This window comes from Cyanistes caeruleus, chromosome 3, assembly GCF_971803275.1.
Source record: "Cyanistes caeruleus chromosome 3, bCyaCae1.hap1.1, whole genome shotgun sequence".
Taxonomy (NCBI): Eukaryota; Metazoa; Chordata; class Aves; order Passeriformes; family Paridae; genus Cyanistes; species Cyanistes caeruleus.
This window is the reverse complement of record NC_141703.1, coordinates 100,468,888-100,486,360: the sequence shown is the minus strand read 5'-3', so window position 1 is coordinate 100,486,360 and position 17,473 is coordinate 100,468,888. Positions and strand designations below refer to the sequence as shown.

Below are 17,473 nucleotides of genomic sequence, written 5' to 3'. Positions count from 1 at the left end.
GAAGTGTCAGAGCAGAGATTCCCTGGCAGGCCATGGTGCAGAACATAGAGAGGCAGCTCTATGTTCTTCCCTGCAGCTCATCAGGTACACAAGGGAGCAGAGATCCCCCTGTAAGACCAGGTGGATGCCTGAAGGAGGCTGTGAGCCTGTGGGGAATCTGTGCTGGAGCAGGCTCCTGTCAGGACCTGTGAACCCATGGAAAGAGGACCCCGTGCCAAGGCAGGTTTTGTGGCAGGACTGGGATACCCACAGGGGACCCATACTGGAGGGGCTCTTGAAGAACTGAAGGCTGTTGGAAGGATTGCTGAAGTTCATGGAGGTGTCCCCACACTGGAGAAGGGGAAGAATGTGGGGATTCCTCCCCTGAGGAGGAAGGAGAAGCCGAGACGGTGTTTGGAGTCATGTTTAGCCTGAGAAGAAAGAAGGTGTGGGGGAAAGGTGCAATTTAAGACTTACATTTCTCACTATCTTACTCTGTTATGTTGATAATTACATTTTCCTCAAGTCAAGTCTGTTTTGCCCATGATGGCAATTGGCAAGTGATTTCTCCCTGTCAATCAATCCATGAGCTTTTTCTTATATTTTCCATCCCCTGTCCAGTTGCAGAGGTGATTGAGCAGCTTTGGTGACACCAGGTACACAGCCCAGGTCAGCTTCTTGAGGAGGGTGAGAGGGAAGCTGGCTGGGTGCATGGTAGCACACCAAGGTAAACCCACCAAAACTAGTCAATATTAATGCACTGTACTGAGGAGAATGACTTCCTGCAATTCACTGAATGTGTGTCTTGAAGAACCTGAAACCCTGTTATTCAGATGTTGCTCTTGTTCTATTTTATACCCTTCAATATTGGAGGACAATGATATTTAGCAGCTTTCAGTTTTAACTATCAAATGACTTCTATACCAGTAGCAAGAATTCTACCATAAAATGAAGAGAGAAATGAAAAAAGAAAAGAAAAAGAAAATCATGCTTCACCTGATAGAAGTTTACAGGACATTAACATCATCAACACATCTGCTCTAATTATGTCTGGTTTGTTGAAGTCATGCTTGAATATTAATGACATTTCATACAATACCACACATAACATATATCTTTTCCTGTTCTCCTCCTACATAATTACCTACCTCCAAATGTTTTGAAAAAGTGAGTTCCAGCCTGTCTTTAAGCCTTTTTTTTTTTTTTTTTTTTACAATGGACATGCAATGTGTGAGATGAACAATAGGGCTGGAAGTGATCTCCATTTCTATAAAAAACTGAAAAAGTGAGGGTTCACATAGTATCAGGAAACAAAAACTAAGTGTTGGCTGGATGTTTTCAACTTTCATTGAAGAGAAATGGATACAGCAGTAGATATTCCCATGAGTATACTAAAAATTCACTGTGCCATGGATATCTTGATAAAAATTGTGCCCTTTAGTAAACATATTTGAGTTGGTTAATCTGGAAGTAAGTGGGCATTACACTATTCCAGCTCATCACTGCATTGTCTGGACTCAACCCCCTCAACTTCAAATACCTGATTTAGACCAGTCAGTCACATGACCTTCCCCTTCAGTCATATCACATATTAAGTGGAGCAGCTGACAAGAGCTTATGTCTTTTCAGTGCCACTCATTCCAATCTAGAGGAATTTTTGGCTCATGGTTTGCAAATTTTGCTGTGTATGTACCAGGCTTTGAGCCAGAATGTCCAACAAAATACTGTACATTCAAATAATAAGACATGATTAAAGAGCTGAATAAAATATCAAAAATTTTGGAAAATGTTGAGGACCAAGACTTTTATTAAACCTGTTTCTCATATAACTGGCCATTCTTTACAAGAGGGACTGTAAACGCAGCATGTTAACTATCTTAAAGCAAGCAATCACATTTGCATGTTGGTTAATACAAATGTATTTTAATGGTCTACATGTGCTCTGCAGGGCAAAGGCACCACATCTCCTGTACTGGAAGTAGTACTGCACAAGCTACTGATTTGAAGTGGAAAAGAAATATCAGGGACTATGCTATGCTGAGGAAGCAGCAGGATTGGATTGCAACAGCCTGTCCAATATGATCTAGAGGGCAAGCCCAGCTCATTAGAATGCCTTTTTTTCTGTCTTGAATCATCTTTCAGAATAAGAGAGTATTTGATCATCCACTGTAGATTTTGAAACTGGAATTATAATATAAAACTGAGTCATTTTTATTTCACAAGACATGAAGACAGTGGACATTCTGTTTTCCACCTTTATTATAAGCCCATATAAACAAAACTCACAAAGTTTACAGTGTCCTGTTTTTGTGTGATTTAAAACTGCTTCCTCCTAAGCATGACTGGAATCGTATTTGGATGCTGTTCTAGATCAGAACATAAGGGAACAACTTAAAACTCATTTCTATCATTGTACCATTTAGCACTGAGAAAGAAAATGGTTTATTAAAAGAAGTTCAGGCACTAAAATTTTAAAAACTATTTTCAAAGTGCATGATTTTAAACGAGAAAGGAAATGTTGCTCCATCTGCTTTGCTAATCCTACAGATTAATTTATTACTAAAATGGCAATTAAAAAAATTGGAGAGAGATCTTTGAGGCAATTCTACATTTTCAAGCTCTATCATCCTCTAATGACTTTTTCCTAGATTGCCAATTCTTTTTTTATTTTCAGCATTCTTATTTTTGAAAATTTTCTATATCTCACATACGTTCACTGTTTAATTATAGATACATATATATATATATATATATATATATATATATATATATATATATATATAAAAATTTAAATTTTTTTCCTAAGTGTAGAAGTTTGTTGTTTCCTTTTAGTCTCCATGCCTTTCTTCATGACAGAAGAAATAGGATATACTAAATAAGAAAGAAGTTTAATCAAAACTTTCTTTCCCTATGGAGAGGAACCTGAGTTCAGAAATACTAACCAAGCTGTTTTTTTTCCCCCTTGACAGCTGTTCCACATTTTCTTATTTGACTTCATAAACCCCCCAGCCCCAGCAAACTTTTAATTTTCATTTTGAAATAAAAATAACAAATAATTTTGAAAGAATAAGAATTCTAAATGCATACTGCTACCCAGAGTTTCATTACATGCAGAGAGAAAAACTGATGGGAAGTTAGAAAAGCTGGTTAATTAACAAAGTTAATTAATTATCCATTTCCAGATAATGTGAAAAAGTCCTGTTTTGGCAAAGATGATTATTGAGGTGGGGCTGGAAAAAATAATTCAAAGTTTTTGTGGGATAAGTAAAAAAAATTTATTTGTTTAATTAATTACCTCTCTAGAGACTTAGAACTTGCATGTGGGGAAAGCAAGGTTTATCTTAATCCAGGATTTATCAGTCCAGTCTCAGCAGATTACTTATATTCCAGTTATTTGTAATTCAGAGGGTAACTTGCCCTTACTCAAGCAAACTCTCACATTAATGCACCTGGAATTCTCTGAGCAACTGAACAAATATCCCAAAGACAACGCTGTGCAGGGTCACTGTCACAGCTTGGTGTGCAGGGAAGCTCATCTCTGTGTGCTTTAAATGTGTTCAACTCCTACAGACAAGGACACCAGGAAGAGTTCCTTTGAGGGAGCTCCTAGCAATCTTTTGGCCATTTGGACATTCAGGTTTCACCTAGGCAAAATTCCCAATTGGAAAAAAAAACACATGGAGAAAACCATTGTATATGGATTCTCTACAGGTCACCTTTACAGGACCTGGTAAAATTGCATCTAAGCTGATAGGCTAATCAAAATCCCCCACTAAAATGTAATTAATCCTTTTTAAAAATAGTTTTTTAATATTACTGGAATGTATAACTCAAAGAGTTACCAAAATACTAACTGTCAGCAATAGTTGTGACTTCCTCATTCCGATACAACCAGCTGACAACGGGAGCAGGTGAACTTGTAACACGGCAAACAACTTCTGCATCTTCTCCCTGCCTGAACTCTTGTGGAGATACTATGTCCCGAAAAGTGAGCTTTTCTGAAAAGGAAAAAATAAAAAAGGAAACAGAATATGGTAAGAGTCATACAATTAACTTAGCATTAAAATGATATGCAACAATAAATAAGATAAAAATGCCACTATTAAATCTTCTCACTGTGATAATACAGAATTATTTCCATAATATAATTTTCCCATGTAAGACTCAAATGGTCCTGGACTCATACACTGCCTGTAAAAATTACTTTACAATCCTTTTGTATTATGCAAAATTTTGTTTATATATATACATACTGCAGGTTTTATAAATATATTTTCATTGTTTTCAATGTTCCAAAACACAGTTTTCAAACTCTAGTTCTTAGAAGTTTATATATTCATGTTGATAGTTTATTTACTCTCTTGTGGAATTTATTCCTCATTATTCTGTTATTGAATAAAGACCTCATTTTTTTTATTCTATCAAAACTTCCATAAAAACCATTAAAATTTTGAAAATTCTCACTAAAAAAAGTAGAATTTTTGACTCACTGAGAAAAATAGCAGCTGAGTAAAATACATTAAAAAGCCAGTGAGAAACTATTAGGTCTGTTATGACTATTAGGTCATAAAAAATTGTAGTATTATTTTTAGGAACTAAGAAGGGTTTTTTAGGTCTACTGAGGCTTTTAATTTTTCTAAGCTCAAACAACCAAACAATATTTAATTTTCCACATGTGTTGAATAAATTCAGTATTTTTAAAAGTCCAAGATGGTATTAATCTGTGATCTAATAGATCTAATAGATCATAAGATCTGATGCAGTTGACTAACAAAAAAAAAAATCTGGAAGATTTTCTTGCACACAAAATAAATAAACCAGCCTATGTTCTCTCAGATCAAAGATGGCCAACTACATTTCAGAGTAAACTTTGGGGAGCTTAACCCAGAGATGCCGCTTCACCTCTGTGTTTTTGTACTGATATGAGTGTAGGCTCAAATAATCCACACATTTCCCACAGCAGAGGGAGCAGTTTTGTTTTTACATTTGTCATACATTTTTGCATGAAGTCAGAAAAAACCTCTCACAGACATCTGAGAATCATTAGAACCAGCCCCTAAGAATATCAACAAGTTATCCTGCTTCTTTCTTACATCACAAATATGAATAAGGAAATTTTCCATTTCTGTTTCCACAAACCTTGATATTTCTTAGGTAGGTTTTTTGGGTTTGTCTCACCTCAGAATTATTAAAATTAACACATGCAAGTGCTTCAAAAGACTTTTACCTTTCACAGCACTCTGCTAATGGAGTAACTGGCAGCTTTATGGATACAAATAAATTCCTGAAAAATTGTAATGCTTTGATTTGTGAAGTTTCAAGCTGTCATGTAATCGCTTCTAATTTCTACCATCCTTTTATTAGTTGTTTTATCAGAAGATTTTTTAAAAATTGTGTGTCTTTTGTTATCTGAATTACCTGTACCTCTCAGAAATTATTTCCATTCTGCTCTGTATTTTCTGTCTCATTGTAATTCTTTCACATTTAAAAAACCTGTTCCCCAATGAAATTAGATCTTAACTCAGCTGAAGGGCTGCTGGCATACGTTCCATCCTTTCACCAACAAAATCCTTGCCTTACATATTCACTGTGCTTGTTAAATATACAGCTTTTAGGCATTTTTGATTGATCTAAAGAATGAAATGCAATTTTATTTATTCAATACTGAGAGAAAACTCCTCAAATCTCTCAGAGAATCTCATACTACAATAGAATTATTTATTTTTCAAATATACTCCTCAAGTAGTTGTTTGCAGTTGAAATCCATTTTGGTTACTTATCACACTAAGCTTCAATGCTTTAAGTCAAAACTCTTTCATAAGGCTAAGAATAACAAAAGACAGAGATTAAAATAACAATTCAGTAAAAACTCCGCTTTTTAAATGTCATACATTGCACTTCCTGCACTTATTTGTAAACTGTACATACACTTGTAGTATTAATTACATTGATCTATTGATCTATTCTTTTTCCCTCCTCTTTTTTTTTTCTCATTTCTTTGAGGGGCATACAGTGCATCCTTTTAAGATGGCATTCTAAAATACAGGAGAAAAGCAATCTACAAGACTTATAAGTGCCCCTACATTTAACTTGAATCTTTGTCATAATGTCTACTTACTAAACTGCAGGAGATGCAATTATTTGGAAGATAAAGTTCAGAGTTTGGGATGATATTTTGAGACACTTTGCTTTCTCTGTTCTAGTGGGTTTTAAAACATAGCCAGTTATTAATAATTATCAATTATTTGTTAATTGGTAGTACTGGACTTACGATAAATCTCCAGAACTACAGTAGCTTCTTGAGTTTGTCCTTTAGCGTCTGTTGCTTGGCACCGGTATATTCCAGCATCTTCTATGTTTGCATTATAAATGGTGAGACGTGACCGGACGCCTTCCTTCTGAACAACCACCCTCTGACTGGAAATGATCTTCTCTCCTTGTGGGTTGTACCACTCTATGTTCTCAGGCTCACCAATGGCTACAAACAAAACCAAAACAAAAATGTCTAAATCCAGATTTAGACATTTAGAAGCACATCATGCAAATGCATATGCCTACCCACCGCACAGACTATGCAGTGGCAGGAATTTAAGCAAAATTCAGGAACAATTTTTTCTTGGAAAGGGTTGTCAAGCACTGGCTACCCAGGATATCACCCTGGATGGTGTTCAGGGGATGACTGGATGCGACACTCAGTGCCATGCTCTATTTGACAAGGTGGTGATCAGTCAAAACGTGGACTTGACAGTCTTGGAGGTCATTTTCCACCTGTGATTCTGCGATTCTATAATGTTAGCTAATTGCTAAATTATATAATCATTGAGACAGGGTGAATAGCACCTCAAGGATCTCAAGAGGGTACCACAAAAAAGTATAAAGTCTTATAGGAAGGAAACAGGCTGTCCAGCACTGGCTGGATCAACAGGTCAAGTTATCAAGCAATTGCAGAGTCAGTGTAGTCAGGCCAGGTGTCACTGTCAGTGGAAGACCTCAACTCAGCAACATCAAGGATCCATATCAATGAGCTGCAAATGCAAATTCTTCTCGTGACTGATTACTGCCTCAACAGAAAAAAATCTCCTTGGCTGTCTCATTAGGTTGGAAAGGATTTAATTCCTTAGTTTAAATAAGTGACATTTTAACTACAAAAGCATCCTAACAGATATAAACAACCTGTACTGATACAGAGAATTTAAACTGATTCAGTGTGTGAAATGAAAAGATCTTAGATTGGAAATGTGAAGTCAGTGAAGTTCTAGTGTTTGCCACAAAGATATAGTGTTTGTCACAAGTCAATGTGAATATACAACAATATGTTAATTTAATATTGTGAAACAACTATTTAGTTACAAATACATAAAAAGTTCAAAATGTAACAAAATTTATATACCTACAAATAAAATTAATACATACCTGTGCATGTGAAGAACTTGGATTCACCCACACTGAGTTCGACTTTGCTAAGTGAAATTGTTACTTGAAGTAAAGCTGAAAAATATAAAGTAGATTGTAAATTCTTTGGGACTTTATCAGTTTAAATCTTGTCAGGTTTTATATTGTCTTCATTCTATATATAGAACCTGTTCTACAAGTATGAAATTTCAACTAAACATTATTATGTTTTGAATTAAAGTGCATCTAGAGATGGAGACAACAATCTAAATAAGGATGTTACATAACATCAACAGCCTTATGTCCCAAACCTGAGGACAAAATTAAAGAAGGGGGGAGAAAAAAAAAAAGGAAAATGTGATAGATATATACAGAAACACAAAATTAAAAATTCAATGAGAAAAAGGTGGTTAGTAACACACAGACAGACCAAGGGTAAACCATGCCTGAACAACTCCACCATCTTCTAGGATAAAATTATTAGTTTTGTGCGCAAGAGAACAGTGGGTGGAAATTACCTTGACTTTATCAAGGCTTTTGGCATTCCCTCACACAATATTCTCATATTCAAGTGTATTGGATATAAAAAGCAAGGTTTTGTTAGTGGGGCTGGCTGCAGGGGAGGGAGTTCAGAGGTTGTGCTGACAGACACAGGCAGTTCTAGCTGGGTCATGGGGGACCCACGGCAGGACACAACTGCGAGGGCTGAAGGAGTTTGTGGCACCTCTTAGAATGCCAAAGAACAAGAAGTCCAAAGTGGTAAGAGGTGCTCCATGGCACAACTGGTAACAGTTCAGGACTCTGGAAAATGCATGAACCCATGAGAGAGCAAACACATCTTGAAAGGACTGTGGATAACCCACAATGGAATAGAGAAAATGGGTTAGGCAGAAAGAGCAGTGGAAGAGTGAAAAAGAAGGAACGACAGAAGGAAGCCACTACATCCTCACACCAGCCTCCTGCATTTTCCATCACCTCACTGAATGGACTGTTACCTGCATTGGAGGTGATAATAAGGGGAGTGAAGAGCAGGAATGGGAAGGAGTGGTATCTGGAGTCTGAGAAAGAGATGGAAGGGTGTTTTTCCTAAGTCTCTAAGTTTCTATCTTTATTTTATGTGACAAATTTTACCCATGAATGTAAGTTCAAAACTTGCTAAAACCCACAACTATTCAGTTCTGTTGACAGTAAAAATAAAAGCTGAGCAGAGAAAAACTATGAGCAAAGTACTATTCATAGATATTAATATGAGAACTATTACAATTAAGAGAAAAGTGCAATGAAATATATTTGCTATTAACTTTCACGTAATTAGCCTAAATAAACAATTAGACAAAATGTGAATTTTTTGTTCCAATAGTCATATCAAAAGCTACACCAAAAAGAGCAAAGAAATCTGAAGATTGCTTCAGTATCAGTCTGCCTACCTAAATTAAACAGAACTGGGTATTTTCCACAAAATTCCCAACAGACAAATAAACAAACAAACAAAATTAAACACCAAATATCCATACAACACATAACATTTTTCATGAGATTTCCTGAATTGTGAATGTTTTTCCTAAGATGATCATCACAACTGAATTTTTTAGTGAGTATTAGTTGATATCTTATACCCTGCCCCCATAAGAGAACAGTTAAGAATAAAAAACACAGAAAGCCACAAAGAACATATCCTGCCTCAGGCCAAGGTAAATATCTGTGTGCACTCTGCTAAAATCAAAAATTCTCAGTCCATAAAGACAACCAGGAAGACAGCAGGACTGCCTAGAGTCCAGAAAGAAACTGAAGGGGGCTGTAAAAATGCTGAATCTAGTACTAGGGAGGAGGGAGTAGGGGCATTTCCAGTGCAGCAGCAAGGAGCATGGAGCTCCTTTAGGACACACAGAGCCCTGACAGAGGAAGAGCCTGCTTGTTCTCACCTCTGTTCTTTACACACATGGTACCAGAAGCAAAAGGCAAACTTAAATTTGAGAAAGGAAATTAAATTAACACAAAGTTTTATGTACTTTATGTACTTTATGCTGTAATAAGAATCAAGGAGTAATAAATCATCCAGGAGGCTACTCCAAGCCTCATTTCTTTATTTACCTGCCAGGTAAAGTTTACTACAGCTTCCAGACATATGACTGCTGGTGAAAAACAAGGTACTAATAAATACAGCCATGGGGGAACTTGAAGAGCTTGGATATTTATTTCACATCACAATTTTAGGTCCTATGATACAATTTTTCTAATACCGTATTCTTTTAAAGAGCAGTCTTGTACATTTGCTTCAGAAACATATCTGTTAGCATTTCAGCAGTGTTGCTTCAAGGATAATTGCATTGCTTAATTCCAATAATTGATGTAGAACTAAATAAATGAAATAAATTAGGTAATATATGTCAGGTAAAATATAAGAGGTGGCATGATGAGAGGTGAAAAAGTAAAAGAATACTTTTCCCTCATAAATTAAATAGATTTTTGAGATTGTAACACAGTTTTGGCAAAGGGCTTAAATCCAAATATATTTCTTAGCATGAATGTCACTAGATAAATTCTGTGGAGACATGCTACCTACATCTCTGAAACCAAAAGGAAATATTTCTTTCTACACTTTAATATTGACAAAATAGAAAGATATAAGACCATCTGTCCCATTTTCCCATCCTCATAATTTTCCTAGCTCTGTTTGATGTAAATAAAAAAAAATTACTTCATGCAACCTAGAAGGAAAAATATTACCTAAGTTATTCAGCTAGAAAATGCTGCATTTTAGTAATCAGACAAATATTCAAGTATGAAGCTAGGAGAATACTCACTTGTTACTTACTGGAAGCAAAATATTGCAAAGAGACAACACATTCAGAAAATTTCACCATACTTCCAAATCTGTCTCAAGAACTACAGAGAGCATAAGCTCTGGTGAAGGTGGCAGAAATGTATTCACAACTCAAATTATTACTGTACACTAAGTAGTGTATTACTGAAAAATGGAGTTCTTTGCATCAGGGTGTTGTTAATCTCTTTGAATACACAGGTCAATATCAGATCAGTGGAGACACTGCAAAAAATTTAGTGGAGGTGCTACCTATGTTAAACTAAGCCCAGAAATAAATAGTACCTTCTTGAGATATCTGAAAAAGTACTTTCTCTTCCTATGTTTCCAGGAATATCACCTAACTACTTATTCAGAAAAAAAAAAAAATAAGGGAAAAGGCAAGATGTAAAAGATCTATTTGAGGAGAAGTCTGGGAAATGTAATGCTACTGTAGTACAGCTGTTCTGGGAAAGTGAATTCATTTGGGGCTTCCTTCAGTCTTTGGTACATGTCCAATTTCATAGCAAAATAAAGAGCACTACTAGAACTAGGTGATACAGCTGATCCCTTCCCTTTTGATCAGAGTCATTATAAAGGAATATATTATCAATTATAATACACTAAGAGGATTCTGCTGAATTATTCCTTAATGGGTTTAAAAATCACAAAGAAAGATAAGTAAGAACAGTAATGAGAGGTCCATTTGTACTGTTAAATATGCATTTATAAGGACTAATATTTAGTAGGCTACTTGATTTCAGTCCCATTAGGAGCAGTAGCCTTCAGGTTTCAGAACTAACATCACAAATCTGCCATAGGTGTCTGCACATATGATCAACTGATGTAAGAGAAGTGAGGTGCCATCAGTGAGAGGAGCAAAAATTGTAACAGTAAGTCACTCACACATGTAATTCTACTGTCCCTTAGCAATATATTAAAATACATTCAAAGTGTATACTATAAATTTATATTTAAATATATATATAAAAGATATACAAGGTACTATAAAGGGTATGATATTTTAATAAAATTGGAAAAAAAAATTGAGTAAAGCTCTGCTTTAACTAATAAATTCACCCAACATCTTCTTGGTAATTCAATTTCTTAAAAATAAAAATCCCACCCAAGCACTGATAAAACTTGAAGGAACTTCCTTCTGTCTGTGTTGGAAAGACACCAATAACAAAACATCATATTCAGTTCTAGTTTCCACTTAGTTGAACAATTTTATGCTACATCAATACACCTGAATAACTTCCTGAATTTGCTTTTGAACCATTTGACATCGCTCAGATGTGGAGGGGTCTTTTTAAATCTATTGGACTGCAAATTGAAGGGGAGAAGGTTAATGGGAAGGCAGTAAAAAGGAAAGGATGAAGCTCTGAAGACAAAGCAAGTCTTAACTTGGGATCAACATGGAGCTAAGGGAAGTGGTGACAGCTACAGATGGTCATTTGGATAGCTTTGGCACTGGCTTCTAAGAAAAACAAGTAGATTGCAAGATTTAGTTGAGAGGACTGTTTGCTTTGGGAATGTCCTAACTGTTTAGTGTAAGTTGTCTGACAAAAACTACACCATTGGCTATTGGTGTTCTTTGACTTCATTTAGTAAGCAAGCTTACTTGGGTAATGTGGTTTTGTTTTCAGTAAATGATGTAACTTCTATATAATATACATTGAGAAAACTAGACTTCATTATCCTTGAGAAATTAATATGATTTTAATAGGTATCAAATTTAATCCCAAAGCAACCACTCACCCAGTTAATCTTTCTACCCTTTATAATGTGGAATTCCAAGAATATTATGTTTAAGTGTGCTGATGCCCAAATAAAACTGAATGGACTTTGAATGAAAATTACACAACCCTTGAAGAAATTGATTCTCCATTAAAATTCTAATAATTTATAATTAAATATACTTTGAAACACCACTGAAAAAAACACTTGGTGGGGTTTTTTTTAATATTATATTTTAGAACCATTTGGACCTCTAAGGTGAAATGAGGAAACATAAATTAGTAAATATACAATGAAGTTGTATATTCTTCATCAGGTAGTTCAAGGGAATTTTATTTTAGGGAAAACATTTGAGTTCCTTTTAAAAATCTGAATAGGTTAACCTTTCTCAACTACTAATTCAGCAAAGTAAGAAATACAAATCCAAGAAATCATTAAACAAGACATAAAGTTACATTTCCATTAGCAAAAGTCTGATCTAAGCCATTTCTGTGACGAATCAAATAATTGGGAACAATACACCTCTGCCCTGAAGAACTCCATTAAGAATCAATATATAATAAAGTTGAATTAAAGTCTATTTAAAGTTGTTTGCACTTGAGACATGGAATAACCCAATGGGAACCATGTTTGGAGATATCTTAAGTCATCTAAGACACTATTGTTTCTTTTACATAAACAAAGAATACTCCAGCACTTTAGATCTTTGAAGAGGGAACGGCATGTGATCAAATATTACACAAGAGATGACCATTATAGATAATGACATAGTTATTTAAATTATCATCATTAAACAGAAAACTCACAACGAAATCTTAGGGAAAAAATAGTATTTTACCACATATTAAGACATCTCTCTTATATCCAAGTGAACTATCTATGGGGAAAAAATCCTATCATCCTGTCCTTAAAAAGAGATGATGTTCTTGTTGAGCTTGTAAAGTCGGTGAGACACTGTTGTGTTCAAAACCATCTAATGCATTTGTAATCCTTTGGGAACAAGAGAATGCTAAAGAATAATTTTTTCTATGTGTGTGAGAACCTACACTAAAATTAATCCAAATAGACTATTCGAATGTAATTCATTTAATGTTTTCTCATTTAAGTGTACTTTTTGTGGGTTTTTATCCATTTTTAACAGTTTAATTTCTTATTTATCCTTTCCTAATATCCTATATTCTGTAAACAATGCAGCCCTAGTTGTTTTCTTATGAATAAAGGTATATTAACTGGCCTAATGATATCCTTCTTCCATTCAATGGCCTTGAATGCTTGTCCACAAGTTTTGGAAAAACATCTGAAAGACAAACTGCATCTGCAAAGACAATAAACAAAAATTAAAACCCTAAAGAATTTGGTTATTTTCAATTTTCTAGTGGGCCGACTACTAATAAATCATAAAGCCTCACTTCTCCATGGTATGACAGTACTGAGAGATGTTACATTTATAATTGCTTGGCAGAACGTTTCACAATTAATTAAGTAGTTCAGTATAAATGAACTTTCATTTCATCACATTAACTTTAATTTAGATTTGTCAGTAGAGAATGCAGTTCTGATTTAAATTTCTAAGGTTTTATTTGAATTATTATGAATTCCTTCTTCAATTTCTGTCTTATAGATTACAGAGTGTTTTATTTTTAGTTAGACAAAATAGTCTTTGTGTCATCATTATTTCATTTCCTACATCTGTTGAAGTGTCATTTTCCCTGATGAGAGGAGCTGGAAGTCACACAAAGTTCAAACTGCCTTCTGGGCCAGAACAGATGTTAAAAGGGTGAAATGCACAATGAAAGCACCAACACAATCCAGTTTTGTGCAACAAATATTGAACAATAATCAGAAAATCCTCTGTAACACATTCTTTCCTATGACACTTGCAGCAGAAACAGGAAAATAGATAAGTCATTAATATTTGAGCAGAGACAGTAAACAAGTATAAACCAGTCTGCTTGCTATGATTATGTTCACAAGCCTAATCTCAAACAGAAGTTACTCACTAGTATTCCCCCAAAAGTCATGCAAACTACAGTTTAGAAATAATCACATAAATATTGTAAATGCTATTGAGATTTTCAGGTACGTTTGTAATGGGAGATCAGTTCTTCAAAACTAAAGAGATGGGATAATGGGTAAATCTTTATAAATAGATTTATAAACCCAAATATATTTAGATATTTTTAAAAAATCCTAAAGAATATTATGAATATTTAATATTCCTAGTCATGGTTCGAAAGCTAATAAAAATCAAAATGAATAGATAAACAAATGAAAATAAAAATCAATTAGATTTATTCAGTTAGAATCTGTGTAAGTGAGAGGCATGATGAACATTGGAAGAGTTTAGCTATAAAGTTTCAGGCGTGACATGATGCATATCTTTAATTCTACTTAGGTTATTCTAACTAAATTCAGTAGAGCTTCTTATGCATAGGAAGAGCAGTGAAGTTTAAAATTATTTTATTAACAGAATATTTAGATATTTTAACTCTAGAGGAGCCTTTATCATGTATTGGTTTCATACACATATAGATACATATGTGGAGAAAAAAATAGTATAGAATAGGATGATCAAAGTACTGTAGAATACTACTTATCAAAGATGAACACTGCCTTAAAATCTGCTTAATCTGTTTTTTCTTGATGTTGTTTTTTGGGGTTTTTTTTGTCAGCAGTGAATAGAAAGAAAAAATATTTGATGCGCGTATGAATATCAAGGAACATTCTTCTCACACTGAAAATTACTAAATTAGGGGATTCCTAATTTCACAGAATCTCCTACACACAAGGAAAATCTTCTCAAAACAATACCACAATAAAGATACATCTGAAAAATAATCCTTTGACCTTAATCTTAAAATTTTTTTACTAATAGCAACCTAGAGGTGTAGAATAAGTGGGAGGCTAGGTATGTGCATTGTGGGTAAGGTTTATTTTTTTTAGTACTTTTTTTTCCCAAGCAAAAGGTGATAGGACAAGAGGCAATAGCCTCAAGTTGCACCATGGGAGGTTTTGATTAGATATTAAGAAAAATTTCTTCACAGAAGGGTTGTTGAACATAGGAAAACACTGCCCAGGGAAATGGGGGAGTCACCATCCCTGGAGGTATTTAAGAGATGTGGAGATACAGAGATTAGGGACATGGTTTAGTGCTGGTCTTGGCAGTATTGAGTTAAAATGGTAGGACTCAATGATTTCACAGGTCTTTTCCAACCTAAATGCTTCTATGGTGTTTTGGTTTGAGTGGGGTTTTTTAAATTTGTTTTTCTTTTTCCTTCTTTTCTTTTCTTTTCTTTTCTTTTCTTTTCTTTTCTTTTCTTTTCTTTTCCTTTCTTTTCTTTTCTTTTCTTTTCTTTTCTTTTCTTTTCTTTTCTTTTCTTTTCTTTTCTTTTCTTTTCTTTTCTTTTCTTTTCTTTTCTTTTCTTTTCTTTTCTTTTCTTTTCTTTTCTTTTTTTCTTCTCTTCTCTTCTCTTCTCTTCTCTTCTCTTCTCTTCTCTTCTCTTCTCTTCTCTTCTCTTCTCTTCTCTTCTCTTCTCTTCTCTTCTCTTCTCTTCTCTTCTCTTCTCTTCTCTTCTCTTCTCTTCTCTTCTCTTCTCTTCTCTTCTCTTCTCTTCTCTTCTCTTCTCTTTCTTTTCTTTTCTTTTTGTTTCGTTTTGTTTCGTTTTAATATAATTTCCAAAAGACATGTGGCAATGTACACGAACTAAAATACAGGAATCTCTTTTTAAAAATTGTGAAACACTGTTTTACTTGGTGGTCAAACACTGGAACTGGTTGCCTAGAGAGGCTGTTGATTCTCTCTCCTTGGAGACAGTAAAAACCTGACTGTGCAGAGCCCTGAGCAAACTCTTGCTGACCTTGCTCTGAGCAGAGGCTTGAACCAGGAATTTTCTCCTGCCTTCCTGCCTCCACTGGTCTGTGTGTGTCTATGTGATCTTTCTAAAATGAAAATCTAGCTTGTTACTCCTTGCCCCACTGGACAGCCTTTCATTATAGAACAGTAAATCAGACACAATAAAGAGAAAAAAAAAAAATTACCTAAGGGTCACATTTGTCAAAAATCATAAACTTGAAGATAAAGCCACAAACCTTAGAAATGCTTCTGAAAAGAAGTACTCATGCCAATAGAGTGCCACATATTTTGTCATTATATTCCACTTTGGTATTTTTTTGAGGAAGAAATTTTTTTAAAACAGCATTTCTTCATTGTTGGTGGGTAGTCAGCACAAATTAGGTAAGGTGCCAAGACAGTATCTGAACATGGACACCCTCACTGAAAGGTACTGTCTGCCTGGGGGCCAGCAGCAGAAAATATGATACTGAGAAAATAATAAAGAAAGTAAAATCACTGCTAAAATTCTTCCTTCAAAATTAGCTAACAGCCCAAGTGGTCCTTCAAATTGCAGAGAGGTATTGGATTAAGCCAGCATTCATCTAACTACTTGGCATTTACAACCTAAATCCAAAGAACATGCCTCTCAAACTTCACGCCAAAAGCTGTTTCTGTTGAATGCTAAACACATTAACCCTCCAAATATAATTAATATGGCAATAACTAATAGAAGAAATACAACATAAACATGTGTCTTAGTAGGAGCCAAGAGCCTGCCCATTCCTAAACAATACATAACCCATTCTCACAAAAATGTCTGCTTCAAGCACATTCTACGAAGGACATGTGCAATATTTGTTTCTAATGTGATGTAGACATTAAGGGATTTCTCTGGGAAAAAAAGAAAATGTAGTTGCTTAAAGATAGTACTGTAATAAAGACAGGGCAAGAAATCAGATCATATAATTATCAAATCAACATATCCTGATTGATTTAAAAACAGATCTTTGCAATAAAAGGTATAATGAAGCCCTTTCCCTCAGTTCTCACTAGAAAAATGCTAAAATTAGCCTTAGATTTCAGAAGTTATTAGATGAGATTGAAAAAAACAAGAAGCTGTCCAGCTGCAGCAGCCATTGCAATTGCATGGCAACTGTTGCTAAAAATACAGTAGTCTCTATGGAATGTACATATAGATAACAAATAAGTTAAAGCAAAAAAATATGTAAGCTTAAGTCAGCAGCGGAAAGAGCAGTATTTAGGTCATGGCATCTTGAATAAAACACATTGACTAATCACTGTCTCTGTAGATAAAAACAGAATTTTAACCCCGATTGAAAGAATCTCGAAACAAACAACTGTATTGGCCTTCCTCACAGGTCTGTCATTTTTCTTGTAAAAAAAGATGACATATGCAAAAATTGTTTCTAAGAAAGGACTTTTCTAGTAAAAATATTTTGTGCCTCAAAAAGTGTTTTAAGCCTCTTGAGGAATTTCCTTTAATATAAATGTTGACAGTCCGTTCCATTTCTTGGAAATGCATAATGAAATCAGAATATCAACTTCAACTACACAAAACCTCACATTTTTAATTGTAGGAGATGACAGAGATTGTGGAAATGTGACCCAAGAATGACTGTTTGACATCTCAAGAAAATGAATTAGTGTCTCAAAGAACTATGAAGAGTCCCATTCACAGACTGGTGTTCTGTTGAGGACAGACGGCATCA

At 34.7% G+C, this 17,473-nt stretch overlaps 1 protein-coding gene across 1 annotated transcript in view; it reads right to left on the bottom strand.

Annotated features, from left to right (window-relative positions):
• NCAM2 (neural cell adhesion molecule 2) overlaps positions 1 to 17,473 on the bottom strand; it is a 281,301-nt gene that overhangs the window by 126,353 nt on the left and 137,475 nt on the right. Inside the window, exons 2-4 of the mRNA XM_086883383.1 lie at positions 7,393 to 7,467; positions 6,251 to 6,457; positions 3,834 to 3,977 (exon numbers count right to left, since the gene is read on the bottom strand). Of these exons, the coding sequence (XP_086739509.1) occupies positions 3,834 to 3,977; positions 6,251 to 6,457; positions 7,393 to 7,467 (426 nt within the window). The remainder of the gene's footprint in view (positions 1 to 3,833; positions 3,978 to 6,250; positions 6,458 to 7,392; positions 7,468 to 17,473) is intronic.